General features: G+C 34.7%; 2 protein-coding genes, 1 long non-coding RNA gene and 1 other non-coding gene across 6 annotated transcripts; all 4 read right to left on the reverse strand.

Moving 5' to 3' along the window:
* Positions 1–660: 660 nt before the first annotated feature.
* Positions 661–877, reverse strand: LOC125495379 (small nucleolar RNA U3). Its single transcript, XR_007272017.1, has one exon. It is a non-coding gene; the product is annotated as a small nucleolar RNA U3 (small nucleolar RNA).
* Positions 878–1,633: 756 nt separating this feature from the next.
* Positions 1,634–8,068, reverse strand: LOC104905381 (uncharacterized). 3 transcript variants are annotated; one of them, XM_048639547.2, is made up of 11 exons: positions 7,755–8,068; positions 6,713–6,770; positions 6,241–6,637; positions 5,964–6,085; positions 5,537–5,740; positions 5,261–5,446; positions 4,302–4,691; positions 3,906–3,985; positions 3,366–3,729; positions 2,711–2,923; positions 1,634–2,138 (listed from the first exon to the last, which is right to left on the reverse strand). In XM_048639547.2, exons 2-11 carry the CDS (start codon positions 6,755–6,757, stop codon positions 1,809–1,811), a joined length of 2,331 nt encoding a protein of 776 aa, XP_048495504.1. In that variant the 5' UTR covers positions 6,758–6,770; positions 7,755–8,068; the 3' UTR covers positions 1,634–1,808. The 3 variants fall into 3 exon arrangements, with proteins under 3 accessions (XP_048495504.1, XP_048495503.1, XP_057248787.1); XM_048639546.2 differs by having other exon boundaries at positions 7,751–8,068; XM_057392804.1 differs by having other exon boundaries at positions 5,279–5,446; positions 7,751–8,062.
* A 3,451-nt stretch (positions 8,069–11,519) lies between these two features.
* On the reverse strand, positions 11,520–14,768 carry LOC125495045 (uncharacterized). The gene is made up of 2 exons (XR_007271641.1): positions 14,055–14,768; positions 11,520–12,239 (listed from the first exon to the last, which is right to left on the reverse strand). It is a non-coding gene; the product is annotated as an uncharacterized LOC125495045 (long non-coding RNA).
* LOC104905371 (KIN17-like protein) lies at positions 12,414–14,061 on the reverse strand. The gene has a single exon (XM_010693900.3). It carries the CDS (start codon positions 13,914–13,916, stop codon positions 12,723–12,725), a length of 1,194 nt encoding a protein of 397 aa, XP_010692202.1. The 5' UTR covers positions 13,917–14,061; the 3' UTR covers positions 12,414–12,722.
* Positions 14,769–17,516: the final 2,748 nt, after the last annotated feature.

Raw genomic sequence — 17,516 nt, forward strand, 5'->3', positions numbered from 1 at the left:
GGGCAAAGTGAAGTTACGCCAAATTTACCTTGCCTAGTCTAGACAAGTACCATAGTTGTTCTTTGTCCCTCAGAGCAGCTAGGCTCTGATGCAGTGCCAGAAGCACAGTTTTATGATGCTGAAAGAAAAACAAGCAGCTTGTACTTTTGCAAATCAAATTTTGTTGATTGAGATTCAATTATTTTCCATTTGACTGTGACACTTCTCCTATTTACCATGAAACACACACGAGAATACGAGGAGAAATATATCTGAAGTAGAAGGTAATATACATAAACATTACTCTGCAGTCTGCACGCAGAGAAGCTCCCATGGACGCGCTATAAGTTATAGCCTATAACTATCCCAAAGCAATTCAAGGACATTATCATTTGGCAGGATAACACTAGCTCAGTTGATAAACATAACTCCGAATTAGAACTAAACAAAGGGAGAAAAAGAAAATGGAAGTTCATCACATATGCCATTATCTGGCAGCCACTGCAGACTGTAGAGGGAGGGACACAAAAATTGATTGATCACATCTAGAATTTCAACTTCTAAGTAACTAATGGATACTGAGAAGAAAACATACCTTCTTAAAATAAAGAGGTGCTTCTTTTGCAAGTTCGTTGGGCAAAGGAATGCACTCGATTAAGCAATTAAAAAAAAAAAGAGGAGAGTCTGTCAGAACACCGTGTGATCATCTCAAGCTCACAGAGGAGCATGAGAACGATCATCTACTGCACCAGGAGATCATGAAGATCAACGGTAGCTGTTAATCACGCTCTAATCGCACGGTCTTAAATCATCCACCAGACTTAGTTTCCTGTCTCCTTAGAACTCAAGGATTCAGAGGTACGAGCCTATAGAACAGATCCTGTTCAAGTAAGGTCGTGCTCTTTATACTCAGTGCTTCGACTTATATATGTATGCTTCTGCTTCTAAAACGATAATGTGGGACTTTTTCCTCAACATGGACACGCGTGCTTTTATCAATCTGTTTTTTTCCTAATTCATATAAAGACTCTCTTATCTTTCCCAAAATCAAATTAAAATGATGCATTCTCTTCAAATCTTAACCGTGAAAGATGGAAATTATTTTTTAAAGAAAATATATCAAAAACTCATACAAGAAATAACAAAGTTGGCACCTGTTTTTCAATGATTACAAATGCTATATGTTTACAAAAGTTCAACCTTTTTTTTTTACTAATAATTGGTACAACTGGTAGACTTGTGTAGTACTCTTTCTGGACTTTATTAGTTTACCCCTTTCTTTGGGGCACATTTGTCGAAACACTAATTTGAACCTTAATATCTCTATTTTTCGATAAGCAAAAAATACAAAAAATTGATATATTGAATAATACACATTGAGACGAATCCAACAAGATCTCACATGACTATATTTTTCCTTAAATACTAATTACAAGAGTGAGTCAAAGTCATGTATGTGAATAGTATCAAAAGTCAAAACGGGTAAACTAATGAAGACCAGAGGAAGTAGTTCACAACAAACTTATATACAAACTTATATACAGAGGTGGGAGTTATTTTACCTCATTTTAGAAAACACATAATAATCATCAATTTGCAGTTACTATTAAGGCAATGAAAGTATGAAACGAAAATTATTTTAAACAATAACAAATGGAAATATAATTATAATTACCATTTCTCAAAGTAGGTAATTATATTTAATTGCTGTATAAAACCATCAAAAAGAATTGGCATTTTTACAAAATTTTTGATCAACCAAACTACAACAGGCTCCTAACTATATTCCAACTTAACAAAAAAAAAGTTTCTATAGCACTAACTCAAATTTATTCAAGCTGTTTAGTCCAATCAAAGGATGCCCAATCTTTTGCAAATTCAGCAACAGCTTCTTTCTGGACCTCAATGGATTCGTACCTCCGACGACGATACATATTTTCATCTTGGGATTGTAGCATTCCCCTGATAACATTGAGACCAAAGCTACTTTTAAACTGTGTTTCATCATCAATTACATGTACAAATCCCCTGTTAAGCCCAAATTCCACATGAAAGTAGGGGAAGTTCTTGGGGATTGAAGAACGCAGCCCTTTCTGACTGGTATCAATCAATTTCTTTGCATTGTGCTGACTCCACTCGTCTTCTGCCTCATCAATTGCCTGCAAAAAGGAAAAAGACGAGCATTACCTCATAAACTACGAGAAAGAGGTGGAAGTAAAATGCAAACAGATCATGCTGAACGATGAGAATTTATGCAATGTCTGTGTTGGTTTGCACCAAGTATTATAACATCTGGTCGACATTCATGATGCATTCTTTTCAGATGAACTCATCTGAATTGAACTTGTTAATCCGAATGCTCTGAATTTGCCTTACTTTCACACCTTAACTATCCTTAATTTTTATCGAGTTTTCTTCATCATCGTAAAAGAAGGAACCCACATGGCACCAGAGTCAAAAGGAGTAGAACAGGCTGCAGGCACGTTTCATGCAGCAAACCGAATGTATTGCCAGATAACCCAATCGACCTCAATATACAAATTGGCATTTGGCAGGATAACACTAGCTCAGTATATAAACACAACTCCCCAAGAAAACCAAACAAAGGGAGAAAAAGAAAGTAGAAGTTTCTGGCTGCCAATGCAAACTGCAGAAGGACTTAAAAATTGATTGATCAAATCCAGAATTTCAACTTTCAAGTAAATAATAAAATATTGAGAAGAAAACTTACCTTCTTAAAATAAAGAGGTGCTTCTTTAGCAAGGTCCTTGGGCAAAGGAATGCACTCGATTAAGCAATGACGGCGCTGCTGTGCCAACCAAAGCACTGTTTCTAAAAAGATCACTTCTCTGTCTTGCTTCGCAAACATCATAATAAGGCACTTCTTGAAGTTGCGGAATTCTTCCCAAACATTATCATCTACCATTCTTGTCGCTGATTCATGCTGTTGAGATTAAAAGAAATGACCAGATAATTAGTACTATACACTAAGACCACAATAGTAAAAACAGCACATCCTATAAATTATAAACGTAAGAACAAACAATATTAAGATACTTCCTCTGTATCACAATTGTTTGCAACAATTAACTTTTGCAATATTACATACTAACTTTGGCTTAGTCTCAATTTAGATTTTCAAAACATAGAATTCACTAATACTTTTACTAATCAAAATTTAACAACATTAATGGTCAAAGTAGTGTGTTAGCAAACATGATAGTCAAACTGTTGCAACTATTAGGAAACGGAAGAAGCAAATGAAGCCATGCGTTTTGCAGTGCTATAACAGAAAAGGTGAAGCCAGTTCCAGGCAATAAAATGTCGAAATTGCCAAAAAGCAGAAAGCCAAAGACAAGGTCAACTTAAAGAGAAGCAGACAGTACCTGCAATGTTAAGATGCAACAATGGCCAGGGGCAACGGGTTGGAATTGAGGTAGCATCAGGTAAGTGAAATTTGCTATAGCTACAACAAGATGTTTAGGTCTATTAGGGTTCTCAAAACAGAATAGGCAACGCTCCTGCTGTGTAAGAATGCGCTTCCCCACATTTTGCCTAGCTTGTGATCTGTTCTCATGATCTGCACTTTTCTTCTTGCTCTTTTTCGATGGTGCTCTATCAAAGTCATATTCGTCATCAGCTTGAGAAGAAGTACTATATAGTTTATTCTTCATTATAGTTTGAGCCAAATGCCTATCACTATCGTCTTCCTTCCCCTTTTGCTGCAACTGTTTTTCTTGCATAGCGTACCTGAAAAGCAAATTCATGTATGTACTCAATAATAAGTTAACAATAATAGCTAGGCAATATAGACACACCGACGTCCTCGAGCAGATATATTATAAGTAAATGAAGCGCCAGACAATCTCAAGCACTCAGAACCAGGCAAAAGAAGGAAAACAAAGGAACAGAAAGATCCAGGATACCTGCTTGCGCTGACATCATTTCTTAGTTTTACTAATCGTTCCCCAGCGCCGTGATCCATTTTAGTGTTTTCAGCTTCTCTCTGAAAAAAAATTAAAAAGAATAAAAACAACTCCAGTTAGTGAAGGAAAGCCATTAAGCTACACTCTGTGGCTTACATAGGATAGCTTCCAAAAAGAGGGAACTTTGGGAGGCAGGGTTTTCACGGAGGGAGACTGAATTCTGGGAAAGATAATACTATGAAGCCTTATACATCACTTTTGTGATTTTCAGATAATTATCATTTATCAGCATAAACATCTCCTGTTTGAACTTTGTATTTATGGAGGGGGAGGGGAAGGGGGCATTGTACACCACTGACTAAGGTCAAAGATTAAAAAATGTCAACGAAATCTCACCAAAAGTTTCTCAGCCTCCTCATGCTTGCCTTTCAGTCTTAGCTGCATAGCTTTTGCTGCGAGTTGATTAGCACTCAGAGGCTGCTTGTCCTCGCTAGATTTCTTTATTGCTGAATCAGATTCCACCTCTTCAACAGCATCAGATTTTGAACTTGAGGCTTCGAGAGAGCCACGTTCAGGTTTTTTCTGCTGGTTCACGAATTCACTCATAAAACTTCCATCATTAGAAAAGTTGTTCAAGCTCGAGAGCGCATTTGAAACCAGCGCAGCATCCTCGCTTCTCATATGTTGACCTTTTCTTCTCCCCCATGATAACGAATCATGAACTTTAGGTGCTTTCATATCAGGATGGCGGACAGAAACATCCTTCAGATATTCACGTCCCATATCCTAAAGAAAAGCAACTTGGTAAAATTAGGTGGAATTATGTTAACTCAAGCAGAAGAAAACATCATTTGATTATTAAATAAAAAGGAACAGTTTTACATACTCAAAACAATAATGGAATATATTTATTATGAGCAAGTTCCTCAACTAAGCCCATACTGGCATATTGCCCTAAGAACACCAATTATACTGAGTACTAAAAAAAAGTTCGTTCATGTCATAACATCCTCAAACATCCTAGCAAACGCCAAAACTCAGTTCATAACAGCATAGCAGAATTAAATATTATACATTAGATTCGGCAACAATAACACACGGAAGATTGTTTTAAGCTAGATTACTGTAAATTGGTCAGACAATAAGAAAGACAATGGTACGGTATGGTTTAAGGGGGAAAAGCATTGGGCTACAGAATTACTGAGCTAAACAAGATAAGAGGGTCATGGGGCCGTACATAGAGTAAAGTTGTGAAGATTCCCCTGTTAGACTTGTATGGGACAAACTTTAGCCAACTAAGATTTAGCCATACACAAGAAAAGAATATGTCAATGTTGTGTATACCAATAACTTACAATACACAAGTAAATCACCTTTTTAGTGTCCCTTTGACTTTGATCGTTGGAGTCAGATTTAACTTCTCCACCTGATTCTATCTTCCGCGATTTTATGGCATGCAAATGAGCACGAGGAGCAGCGGCCCTACGAGATGTCACAGACACCGCAAGATCACCAAGAGATCCCCACCGTTCTTGAACAACCTGAACAGATTAAGTTGCATAGTTCAATGTCACGATAAATTTTGGCCTAAACATTAGCATTATCCTCAAAGACAATGGACTGAAACATACTTCTTTCACATTTCGTCCCTCACGTGCTGCTTGCTCCTGTGCACGCTTCAAAGCCTTCAATCTCCAACTTGCTCCACCATCCCCCACTACAGAAGATGACAAAAGCTGGTCACGGCTGACCTTTGTATGATCTTCATCTTCAGGGTAGCCAGTTCCATTATCCCTCAAATAAGGATTTAGTTCTCTGGGATTTACTTTTTCCGTCTGATGAAAAGGCAGTTAAATGAGTTCTCAGCAAAACATAATATATCACACATTCAATGCTATATATGCTGATAAAGCACATAAAACTCAAATTACTATAACAGCTGAAATCAAAATATGCTAACAATCAGTATGTGAAACAAACCCAATTCACATAAATGATAAAGCAATTAGACATTCAATTTTAAAAGTATAAACCCAAATTAATATAATAATTGTCTACCTCTTTGGTTTCAGACTCCACGGGCTGCTCCTCATACGTTGGAGGAGCACTTTTGCCTGCTCTTTCAGCTGGTCTAAGCATCCAGTCCAACCCCATATCTTTCCTCACAATATCGATGTTATCTGGAGAGACAGTTTCAATCCAAAACAGTTTGTTAGTTAAACAAATATCAATAGTCGATATAAAAAATGCAATTCCTGACCAATAAGAAATCCAAAGTGGCTAAAACATGTACTAAGCACACCCTGGTCCTCATATTCTCGGTCTTTCTCTTTACCTTTACTCTGCCGCTTCTTTTTTCCTCTACAATCATCCTCTCCACTCTCAGAATTCAGTGAGGAACAATCGTCATAAGAATACTCCCGTTTGCTTCTTTTCGACTTCTTCCTAGAACTCTCGTCGGCATCACCTCGACGCTTACTCTTTTGCTTATGACTCTTGTATCTCTTCCCATCACCTCCCAAACTGTTGTCACTTTCACCCTCCGAAGATGAAGCTGAATCGTCATCAGAAGAGTACCACTTCTTCTTTTTCGAACCCTTCCTTATTTTCACATTCCCTTCATCATCTGAACTACTATTATCATAACCTTTCTTCTTTCTCCTACTCTTTTCTTTCTTGCTGCTCAAATTTCTACTATCCTTCTTCGAATCACACGATTTCCCCGTTTTACCCTGATAACATAGAAAATTTATTTAATACCAGCCTAAAAATCATACAAATTAGACTCAAAGTACAAGTATTTTTACCTTCTCAACCTCATCCCGCGAAATCAATTTAACTCCAGAAAGCATTTCGCACCTTGACCTAATATTACAAAAGACTAAAATCATTATGTGGCATCTAACACAATCTCCAATCTCTTAAACTGCAAACAAGGGCATCGAATTACACGACATATTATCACGAATATTGAGTTAATCGAATGCAATTCCATTAATTTCAAGCACATATGGTAAAAAATTTGAAGTTCAATTTAAGTTGATATTATGGTGCGAATCAAAGAATGATAAGCTCTCATACTCAATTCCTCATTGTTCTCACAAAAACTAGAGTTACTGACTGAAACCCTACATAAATCGTGTGAGAGAGAAATTCAGACATTAGTATTCTGAATCACACTTTTTTGGGTGTTAATGAACTTACAATGACGGAGCCATGATTCTCATAGTGGGGGGACAAAATCCGACCGTCGAACATTCGGAAAAAAAAATTAGAAAAAAAAGTAGTACAACACAATTCAACATCATATACTGATTCTTCCTCCTCCTCCTCTAATGGTACATTACTAGTATTTGAACCACCAACATCCATATCAACATCAGGAGTTTGGATAGAGCTAAATGAAGGAGATTCAGTTTGAGGTGTTTCACTATGAGCGGGTGAAGATATTTCTTGGGATTTCATTCTTTTAAAGATAAATTGTCAAAGATTGGGTTGTTTTCCCTTAGCCTTGGACTTGTTAGGATTAGGTGAATGTGAATCACTTGACATTTCCTATTAAATTGATAAACATGAATCAATTACATATCAAAGTAATCAAACCAAACTATTCAATATTTCAATTATAAATCAACTCATATTTACAATTTCCTAATTAGAAATTCGAAATTGCAAACTAACAATTTCCTAAATCATGAGTTCACGACCAATTCCCCAAACCAAGAACAAATCAATCAACAACCATAAATCCGCAATCACAAATTCACAACCAAACAATGTAAATATTACCTTGAAAAAAAAAAAAAAAAAACTAAAACTAAAAACTTAGGGTTTAGAAAAATTACTGACTGAACTACTGAAGTGACGACTGACTGACTGAGTTCGGCGACGGAGACTGGCGGTGGGCGGTGGGCGGTGGGCGTGGCGGCGTCGCTTCGTCTCGGCGTCTCCTGACTACTCCGTCGCTTCGTGGCTTGTCTTCCTTTCACGCGTGTTTTTGTTTCAAAAGTTTTTTGCCTTCTTCCTAAGTTTCACGCGTCCGCGTGTTTTTTTTTTTTTTTCAAAAAAGCGGGGACATCTGTCTTCATGTCCCCCTACTGACTCCGCTACTGATTCGAGCTAATTACTCGTACCTTTCTCATACTTGAAGTTAAATGATGCTAGAAAATTGGTATTTATCTAATTAATAGTTGATATTACATAGGTCATATTTGGTAAATAGCTTTTTCATTAGATTTTTGCTTTTTGCTTTTCAATTTGGTCAAACAGTAAAAAAAAAAAAGTGTTTGGTTATTGGCTTTTTAATTGGCTGAAAAGCTGGCTTTTTAATTGGCTGAAAAGCTGGCTTTTTGATTGGCTTAAAAAGCCAGCTTTTAAGCCAAAATGAAAAAGCTGCTTAGAGCAGCTTTTTTGATCGGCTTATTGACTTATTGGCGCACAAACTTTCTAATAAACAGCCAACAGCTACAATTAATTTGCCACACACTTCTGCAAACAGTTGACTTAAACAACCAACTTAAAAAGTCAATACATACAACCAATGCTTCTAACTAGTCAAACAAGCCAATTAAACTAGCCAACAACCGATTGTCAAATAACCCCATAATCTAAAAATTTAAACATACAATAACAATAGTCTAAAAACATGACAAATATATAAAATGTTTACACTAGCATATTTCTACCAAACATGACTGTGTGACTGCATATGATAGATTAGGGATTTAGGCTTTCACGTTATTTGGGTGAAATATTTGGGTGGGCCTGTTCTTATCTTACATGTTTTGGTCGCATATTACCTTTTGAAACAAAACAAGTCCATTTGCAAGCTAAACATCAAGATCGTTAGAATCGCATCAGAATCACGATTCCACCGATCCTAACGATCCTGATCCGATCCTAATACGATCCTGGGATTACGATTCTTCCAGCTATCCGGATCGATATGGCTAATCTGGATCGTAGGATCGCACAATCCTACGATCCAGATCGCAATTTTAATAATTTTTTCAGAAGGTTCAATTTTGCGATGACCCTTCTATCTTTCTTTAACTCCCTATTTTCAGAAACTGCTGCACCACCCCTATGGATCTCAAAAACCACACCAAAAAAGGGAAATAGATTTCATCTTGTAAAAAAAATTAAGTTTGTGGTTTTTTTCGCAAAGAATGCTTTAAAAGGTTTTTTCTCGCAAATTTGAACATTTAAAAGGTTTTTTTAAACAAATTTTCTTTTTTTTCTCATTGATTAGAGAATTGGAGTAGGGTATGGAGTGAAAAAATGGATCGAGTTTACAATAATGAGTAATAAGCTATATTAGAAATAGTTTGTCTTGTAAAAGGCCGCCTACTTTTAAATTAAAATTAGGCAATGGTAAGTTCAATATTAAAAAGAGAATTAGACAAATATTGACTAAGTTAATTTCTTTCGGTGATTAGTCTAATCCATTTAGTGACTAGGTCTACTTTTATATTAAAATTAGACCAACTCTTTTAATAATTTTTATATTAGAAATTATATAATATAGTCAATTTGATAATTTTCATTTGGTATGATCAATTTTTATTGATATGGTTAATTTTTGTTGATATAATCATCTCTTATAGTAGTTAATTTTTGTATGATATAGTTGAATTTTTTGATATAGTCAGTTTTTGTATGATATGGTCGGATTTTCTAATATAGTTTTTTTTTTGTGATAAAGTCGATTTGGGTGCACAATAGATTATTATGAACTCGGTCCACCTAAGATAAATTGGGTATGGGGTCCAATAAGAAAACAACAATCCTTTCGGCATCCTCAAAAAGGCCATAAATTTTAACACTCCTCAGGTCTTAAAATAATTAGAATCGTAACACAATATATCTTTATCAATGAAAAAATATCCAACTTCTTCTATCTTTCAATACAAAATAACATAACTTCGAGATTGTATCATATTTACTTTTTGATAAAATAACATTTGATAACTTATCACCTACAAACTATGTGTCTCAATAATGTTCAGATCTTCTTGAAATAGAGGGAGTAATAAGCTTTATAATCATAAATTTCAAAAGCTTAAATTATTTCCATTTTGAGGGGTTAAATTAAATTATTTAATCCCTCCGTTTCCTAAAGATCTTCCCTCTTTTCGTTTAAGGGTGTTTCCAAAAGATCTTCCCACTTTTGCTTTATTCCTTATTTGGCAAAACAAATTTCCCTATTTACCCTCTCATGTCACTATCATATGGTCCACCATTACATTATTAATTCAATTTTACTCCATTTCTCTCTCCTACTTTAACCCTTTTTTATTTGTTTATTTATCTTAACCCCTTTCTCTCTCCTACTTTACTCACACCATGCCCCACACAACTTGATTTTCCTTGGTATCCGTAGGAACAGTAAGTGGGAAAATCTTTAGGAAACGGAGGGAGTACATTTGTTGGAGTTTATTTAAACTATTATGCAATATGTATAAAAAAATATTAATAATCAAAGTTGAAATATAATCTATAAGTGTGATAATCTTACTGAGGAGGAATACCTGGGTTTGAGTTGAAAGTATCTCTCCTCTTATATAATAAAATATAAATTATCAAAAAAAAAAAGAAAGATTATCTACATAAAATTCTATCAATGTCATTATTTTTAAAATTTCAACTCGATGTACTACTAATAGCAATAATTATAAAGGAAAAATTCCATTTTGGGTGCCTAAGATTTCTCTAAGGGTTTGTTCTCTTCGGCATAAAACAAGTGAAGTGAATTGAACTCAACCGAACTAAAATGAATACTGATATATGAGAGTAAAAGTATTGTTTAGAGTTGAACTGAATTGAACTGAACTAATCTGAACCGAACTGAACTGAAAATAAACTGGGAAAAACAGACCCTAAGTTACACTTGAGTAGCTTATGTTTATATGCTTTTAACTTTGAGTACTCGATATTTGAACTTAGTTTTATTTTGAGTGGAGGTTTGAACTTTAGATACCCAGACTTATTATTGTATACTTTATGGTTACTTATACAGTTATACTGATGTGGCATTTACTAAATTTACGTTAGTTTACTCGATTTCCTAATAGATAATAGTCAAATTATGCAGTAAAGAAATCTTCACCACAAAAATTCGAGCACCCAATTTAACACAATTAAGGTTGAATCTCTAAACCTCATTTTCGCTTATTTCAGAATAAGAAAAGTTTAGAAAATCTCCAAACAAAAAAAAAAAATCAGAAAAAGTAAAAAAAAAAAAAGAAGTTTAGAAAAAGTAAAAAAAAAAAAAAAACAGTTTAGAAAAAAAATCATGAAAAATAAAAAGATTTCAGAAAAAATAAGAAATACTAAAAAAAAAGTTCAGATTAAATAGAAAAAGTGCAGAAAAAAATAAAGTGAAAAAACAAATCCTTACTATTGATATTAGGGTAATGTTATATGTAGCCCTTAGGGTTACATATAAACATTAAATACATATCTTTAAATGGAAACAGTTTAAGAATTCAAGATACATTTTCACATCAACTGAAGTAATAAATGCTTGATTCAATATTTTATTTCCATTTTAAGCACCTTATACATAGCCCTTTTCATTTTCCTTGATATTATTGTTGGATCTAATATCGAAAGTGAAAACACAAACATCGAAAGTAGTACTTCACTATATTTATGAATTACATCGAGTCTGATCACTCTAATGTGCAGAAACAGAATTATGCAGTACACAACTAAAACGACATCAGACACGGAAATGATGAAGAAAGAGTGACATGTAAAACAGTTCCAGTTGGGCAACAGAACACAGCATAAGACATAGCTTAAATGCAACAGATGGATGTGAGAAGAGTCAGGAAACTTCAAATTTCAAGGCGAGTTCGAATAGTTCGCAGCAACTAGACTCATTAACACCCCTAGGCCCTAAATACGATGAGTAGTAGTTCGAAGATCCGACAATAAATCATCTTAAAAGAATGGAAGAATCCCAGTTTCACAGTAGCGAAAAAATGTAAACCAGCTTTCACTCCTGCTCCAATAGCATGCAGCTGTGGCCTGTGTGTACTGAAGAAGTAGTGAAATGATTGTAGCAGATATAGCTCTCCTTAAGAGTTCAAGGAGTAGAAGGCCTCATCGAGTTTCCATAATTAAATTCACAACATTTATGTTTACCAAGTGTTTTCTAGCACGAAGGGGGATTTCACTTACAGTTTATCCTCAATGGCAAGAGGAACGGCCCTCAAATTCAACATCAAGCAATACTAAGACATAATCTCTGAATACTAAATATCCGAACCAGATCAAATGGAATATGAGAACAAGGTGTAGGTGAACAAGTCACTAGCACTCAAAAACCTGCACATGAATCAAAAGGCTATTCGAAGGACAGTCAATCATCAAAAAGCAATCCAGATATAGTCTGAACTACAAAGTATCTACTTTTATCTGAACACGACTGACAAATCATGATCCAAAACATCAAATAGTTTACAACCGCCAAGAATGCCAATCATATGCATACTCATTGAATCGAAGTAAAATCCAAATATGGACACTATAAATTCTCAGATTGAATATTATTCCATGAACAAAACATCACATCTATGATAAGTTCCACCTTTGCGATACAATAACTGATAGACGTATGGGAGGGAGGGGGGTTGCTTCATGGTCTATGGATGCTGCGAAGTAACATACAGTTGCTAATGTGATAAGATTAAAAACAAAATAAACCAGCAGATTGAGCAATACATTACGAAAACAAGAAGCTGGCCAGCGTATTCTAACTGTTGAAAAAGCCTTCATATGGTAACGTTTCGCACAACCTCTCCGACTTCATCATTGGGCAATTTTGCAGATATCTTCATAATCTACAGCCTGAAGAACTCTTCCCTCATATAATCCCTTCTCTATCTGAACCTTTGCACAAAATTTGTCAGTATCAATGGAGAGCAACCTGGCCTTTGATCCACGATAAGCCCCATTAACTATTCTCACTAAACCACCAATCTGTGGAATCACCGTCTCAAGCTCTGCCTGATCCACTCTAAGCACATGTTTAGTGTCAAGCATCTCAATTTCTCCTACATATTTGTCTATGACTTTCTTCACAGTCCCCTTCTTCTTATAGTAACCTTTGTCTGCCAATTTCTTGCTCATAACCTTGACAATTACCCCTTCACATAGCCAATAATCCTTCCTATTAAGCCGTTCTTTAGCCTTCTCATCCTCTTTGATCAACTCCTCCAAAGCCGACTTACCAACTGCACTGCTATCCCCATGTTTAGCTCTCTTCTTCTCTTTCTCACCCTCCACAACATCCTCAAACACATCCTTCAACCCCTCGCCTTTTTCTTTCCCAATCCCCAAACTCCCAACTCTCGAAGACCCACCACCAAGAGCAAATGCTACTTTACCCCCCACCATCTCCTTATCTTCCGTCTTCTCCACCTCACTAACCTGCCCATTCTCTACCACAGGCAACAGCTGCTCTGCCCGCTCAATCTGCCTCATAATCTCCCTCTCCTTCTTCTCATCCTCCACCATATCCGCCCTAAGACGCTTATTCTTCATCTTATCCTTAAAAAGTGTCTCGGAGTCTCGATCTATATACGTAATAAACCATCCCTTTGGGGTCTCATCCACCTTACACTTCCCTATCCTACCCAAATACTTGACAAACTCAGTCAAACTTAACCACTTTGTAGAATTCATATGAACATGATGCCTATCAGCAATATACTCATTATAAACCACAGTTGCAGCAATCCTACTAAATCTATGGCTCCTTTTCATATGATCAAGAAACTGACTTTCGAATTCCTCCGAAAATCCATCAACTATACGATCCGAATTTTCCCCAAAAATCTGCATTTGTCTTTGATGAGATTCACTCATACAATGACACTTGAACCCGTTTTCGTCTCGACATTGTTTCTGACACATTTGACAATACCATCGAAGTTTCTGGAGACCTTTCGCTTTAATTCGATTTGCGATTGCTTTAGGAGTTAAAAATTCGTTTTTTCCCATTGAATTTTCAAGTGAATTGAAACCTCAATTGAAATATTAGGTGTTTTCAATTGGAAATCGTAAAAAAGATAAACCCTAGATTAAGGCAAACAATTTGGAATTGAGATAGGGAGAAAATTAGGAAGGATTGTAAAATACCTGATATAATGATATTGATAAACCCTAATTTGAACTTTTGCGCAACACCTCAAAGTCGGATAATGACGCCAGTGACCGGTGATTACAGGAGAGAGAAATACGATGAGTGCGAATAGGGTAGATTATATATCTATATTTTTTTGGGTGAGTCGGCTTCAATCCAAACCAAATCCAAATCGAATTAGTAATTTAGATTGAACTCGATATATGTTCATAATATATTCGGATGGAGTTTTTTATAAAAGAAAAAGGTTTTTCAAATTGGATTGGATTGGATTGAATGTGATTGAATCCAAAATTCCAAAATAATTTAATAGTAAATCAATCTTATATTTTTCTGAATCATTTCTCAATCTAGTGTTAGAAATTAAACAAATTCCCAATTTGGTGTTTGCTCAAAACTTATTCCATAATCTAGTGTCTTGGAATTACAAACCTAATATTTGTAGTTTTACAACACTCCAACCCTCTTTTTTTTTGGTGAAACTCCAACCCTCCATATCCTCTTATAAATTTTTTTTTGTCCTCCTCCCTTCATCCCCACGCCATTTGATTTTTTTTTTTGTTTTAAAAAAAATTTCCTCTAAAAAAAAGAAAGAATACTACTATTCCTTTAGGACCAAGTTACAAACAATCTTCACATTACTAATTTAATCAAGTTGGTTGTCAAAATTAAGACAAATACATAGTGCCAACAAAATAATTAATTCTTCATCCTTCTCTGTCTACTCCATCAGAATCAACATTATTACGACTCAAAGACACAAACTCAAGCTCATCTAATCCTATTGGTTCATTTTGTAGTTGGTTGACCATCATGGATGTAGAAGTCCTTAACTTGCTGTTATGTTGAGTTTCATATTCAATATTCATTTGATCGATAAAAAATTGGTCATCGTTGAACATCCGTGTGAATGACCCAATTAATGGATTATCTGAATTTTCCATTTCTGCAAATGATAAAGGAAATGGGTGTATGAATACTAGTGGCATACAAAGATAAATCAAATACAAATGGACTTTTTTTTATATTTGTAATATGAGTTTTTCAACTATATTCAAAAGCAGGGACTATCCATTTCTGCAAATGATAAAGGAATTGACTTTTTCTTTTTTTCCTCTAAAAAATAAAATAAGATCAGGAAGTGCAACACATTGCAAGGAAACCATGGAAAACGAAAACCATCACTTCGATGTTCAATTTGACAAAAATCCAATTGACTTTGCAAGATAAATAAAATAAGTAATTCAAGATTCCTAAACTTAATTCAAGAAACCATTCGAAGACCATTACTTTGATGTTCAAATTTTTTTTCCCCAAAAATAAAATTCCATACTAATGTTTTTATGAATTAATTGAAAAAATAGGATATGAGTTTTTTCAATATTAGGGAAAGCATGGAAGACGAAAAATAAAATTCCATACCAATGTTGCCGGTGGGTGGTGTGGTGTAAACTACGGTGGGTGCAGCTGTAGAAGAGTGTAAGGAACTATAGTGACAGTGAAATCAGACTTTTCATTTTTTACTGGAGAGAGAAAGGTAGAGGGTAGTAAAAACAATAGGTTTGGGATTCCAAGCCTATGTGGACACCAGAATAGGGAATTAGTTTTAGACAAGCGCTAGATTTGGAATTTCTTTTATTTCCAATACTATTTTGGGAAAACATTTTTTTAAAAACAAAAAAAAATCAAACTGGCGTGGGGATGAAGGGAGGAGGACAAAAAAAAATTTACAAGATGATAAGGAGGGTTGGAGTTTCACAAAAAAAAAAAAGAGGGTTGGAGTGTTGTTAAACTAAAAATATTAGGTTTGTAATTCCAAGCCTACATGGACACTAGATTATGGAATAAGTTTTGAGCAAACACCAAATTGGGAATTTGTTTAATTTCTAACACTAGATTGGGAAACGATTCTATTTTTCTTATTCATGATCGGGCCTAATTGACTATTTTTTTTATAAAAAAAAAAAAGCTCAAATTGTCTGACAGGCCTTCCCCTTCCCTTAAAGTTAAAGCTCTAACTTGCTGTTGTAAAGTTGAACTTGCTGTTTAGTTGAACATGTTTGTTATGCTGTTGTTGAATCTTCTATTGTAATGAATTATGAGTTTGTAATGAATTATTAGTTGTTATTACCTTATAAATGAATTTCTATGGTATTGTATGAATTACTTCTATTATCGAACATTTATTTTGATGTCCGCGCCAAATTTATTCAATAAAAAAAATTCAAAAAATTGGATAACTCCGATAGGATCCAATACAGTCTGAAAATTCAGATTGGATTGATTTGGACTCAAACTCTAATTGGTTTAGATTTGGAATGAAAAATTAAAATCTAAATTTTGTTCGGATTGGATTGATTTGGACTCAAACTCTAATTGCTTTAGATTTGGAATGAAAAATTAAAATCTAAATTTTGTTCGGATTGGATTGATTTGGACTCAAACTCTAATTGCTTTAGATTTGGAATGAAAAATTAAAATCTAAATTTTGTTCGGATTGGATTGGATTAGGTCTAGAAATTCAAACTGCATAATGAACTTTCATACCTAGATATAGACAGCTAATCGAATCAAAGATTTTGATTTTTGGGGAAAAGTGTGAGAGTGGGTTTTGTAAGAAGAGATGTTATGAAGGAATAGAAGGTAATGAGGGGAAAATCATAATACAGGATCTTATCAATAAAAGAAGTAATGGAAAACGTTTTTTTGTTGTTTGAGATAATTTTTGTGATTTATAAGATATTTGTTTTCAAAAGATGGCATTTCAAATGTATCATGACAAAAAAAAAATATCCTAAAAAATGAAACCATGTTAAATAAAAAAAAGACAATAAAGATTAATCTCATGTGAAGAGAACATAACCTAATGAGTAACTATAATTTAGAATCACCATTCATTATTGCTAATGTTGAGTTGCTGACTAATTATCACATCTTTGCTAAGCAATAATCTCTGGTCGTTTCCCTCTTCCTTTTTAATCTAGTGCTTTAAAAGACAAGTTTCTCTAGAGCAGAAATAGCTTAACTGGAGAAATTTGGCTATTTTCGACCATTTTTCTTTAATTGCTCTAATTTGGCTATTTTCGATCCTTCAACTGTGGAGAAACTAAGGAATTGAGCTCTCTAAAAAAAGATGCATCTTGTTGGAATGAGTAGCCTGTTAAATCCCTTTAAAGCAATTACGAGGGGTATTACAACATTGTTGAATGTGCACTGGGTTCTTTTACTTCTAATTGGTTTTCTTTATGTTTTGGTCTAGTGTCGATGGAGTTTGTGGAGTACCGTGAAATCGATTTGTTGGAAAAAAATTTATGTTGAATCACAATACTAATCAATTTTCCGAACCAGTCAAATGAATCAGATGACATTTGTTATCACGACTACAAATCATTAAATCTATTCAAAAGGTTGTGTTTTCCAACGATGTGCAACTGACATACATATATTCAGCTAATATA

Source organism: Beta vulgaris, chromosome 2 (genome assembly GCF_026745355.1).
Source record: "Beta vulgaris subsp. vulgaris cultivar EL10 chromosome 2, EL10.2, whole genome shotgun sequence".
Taxonomy (NCBI): Eukaryota; Viridiplantae; Streptophyta; class Magnoliopsida; order Caryophyllales; family Amaranthaceae; genus Beta; species Beta vulgaris.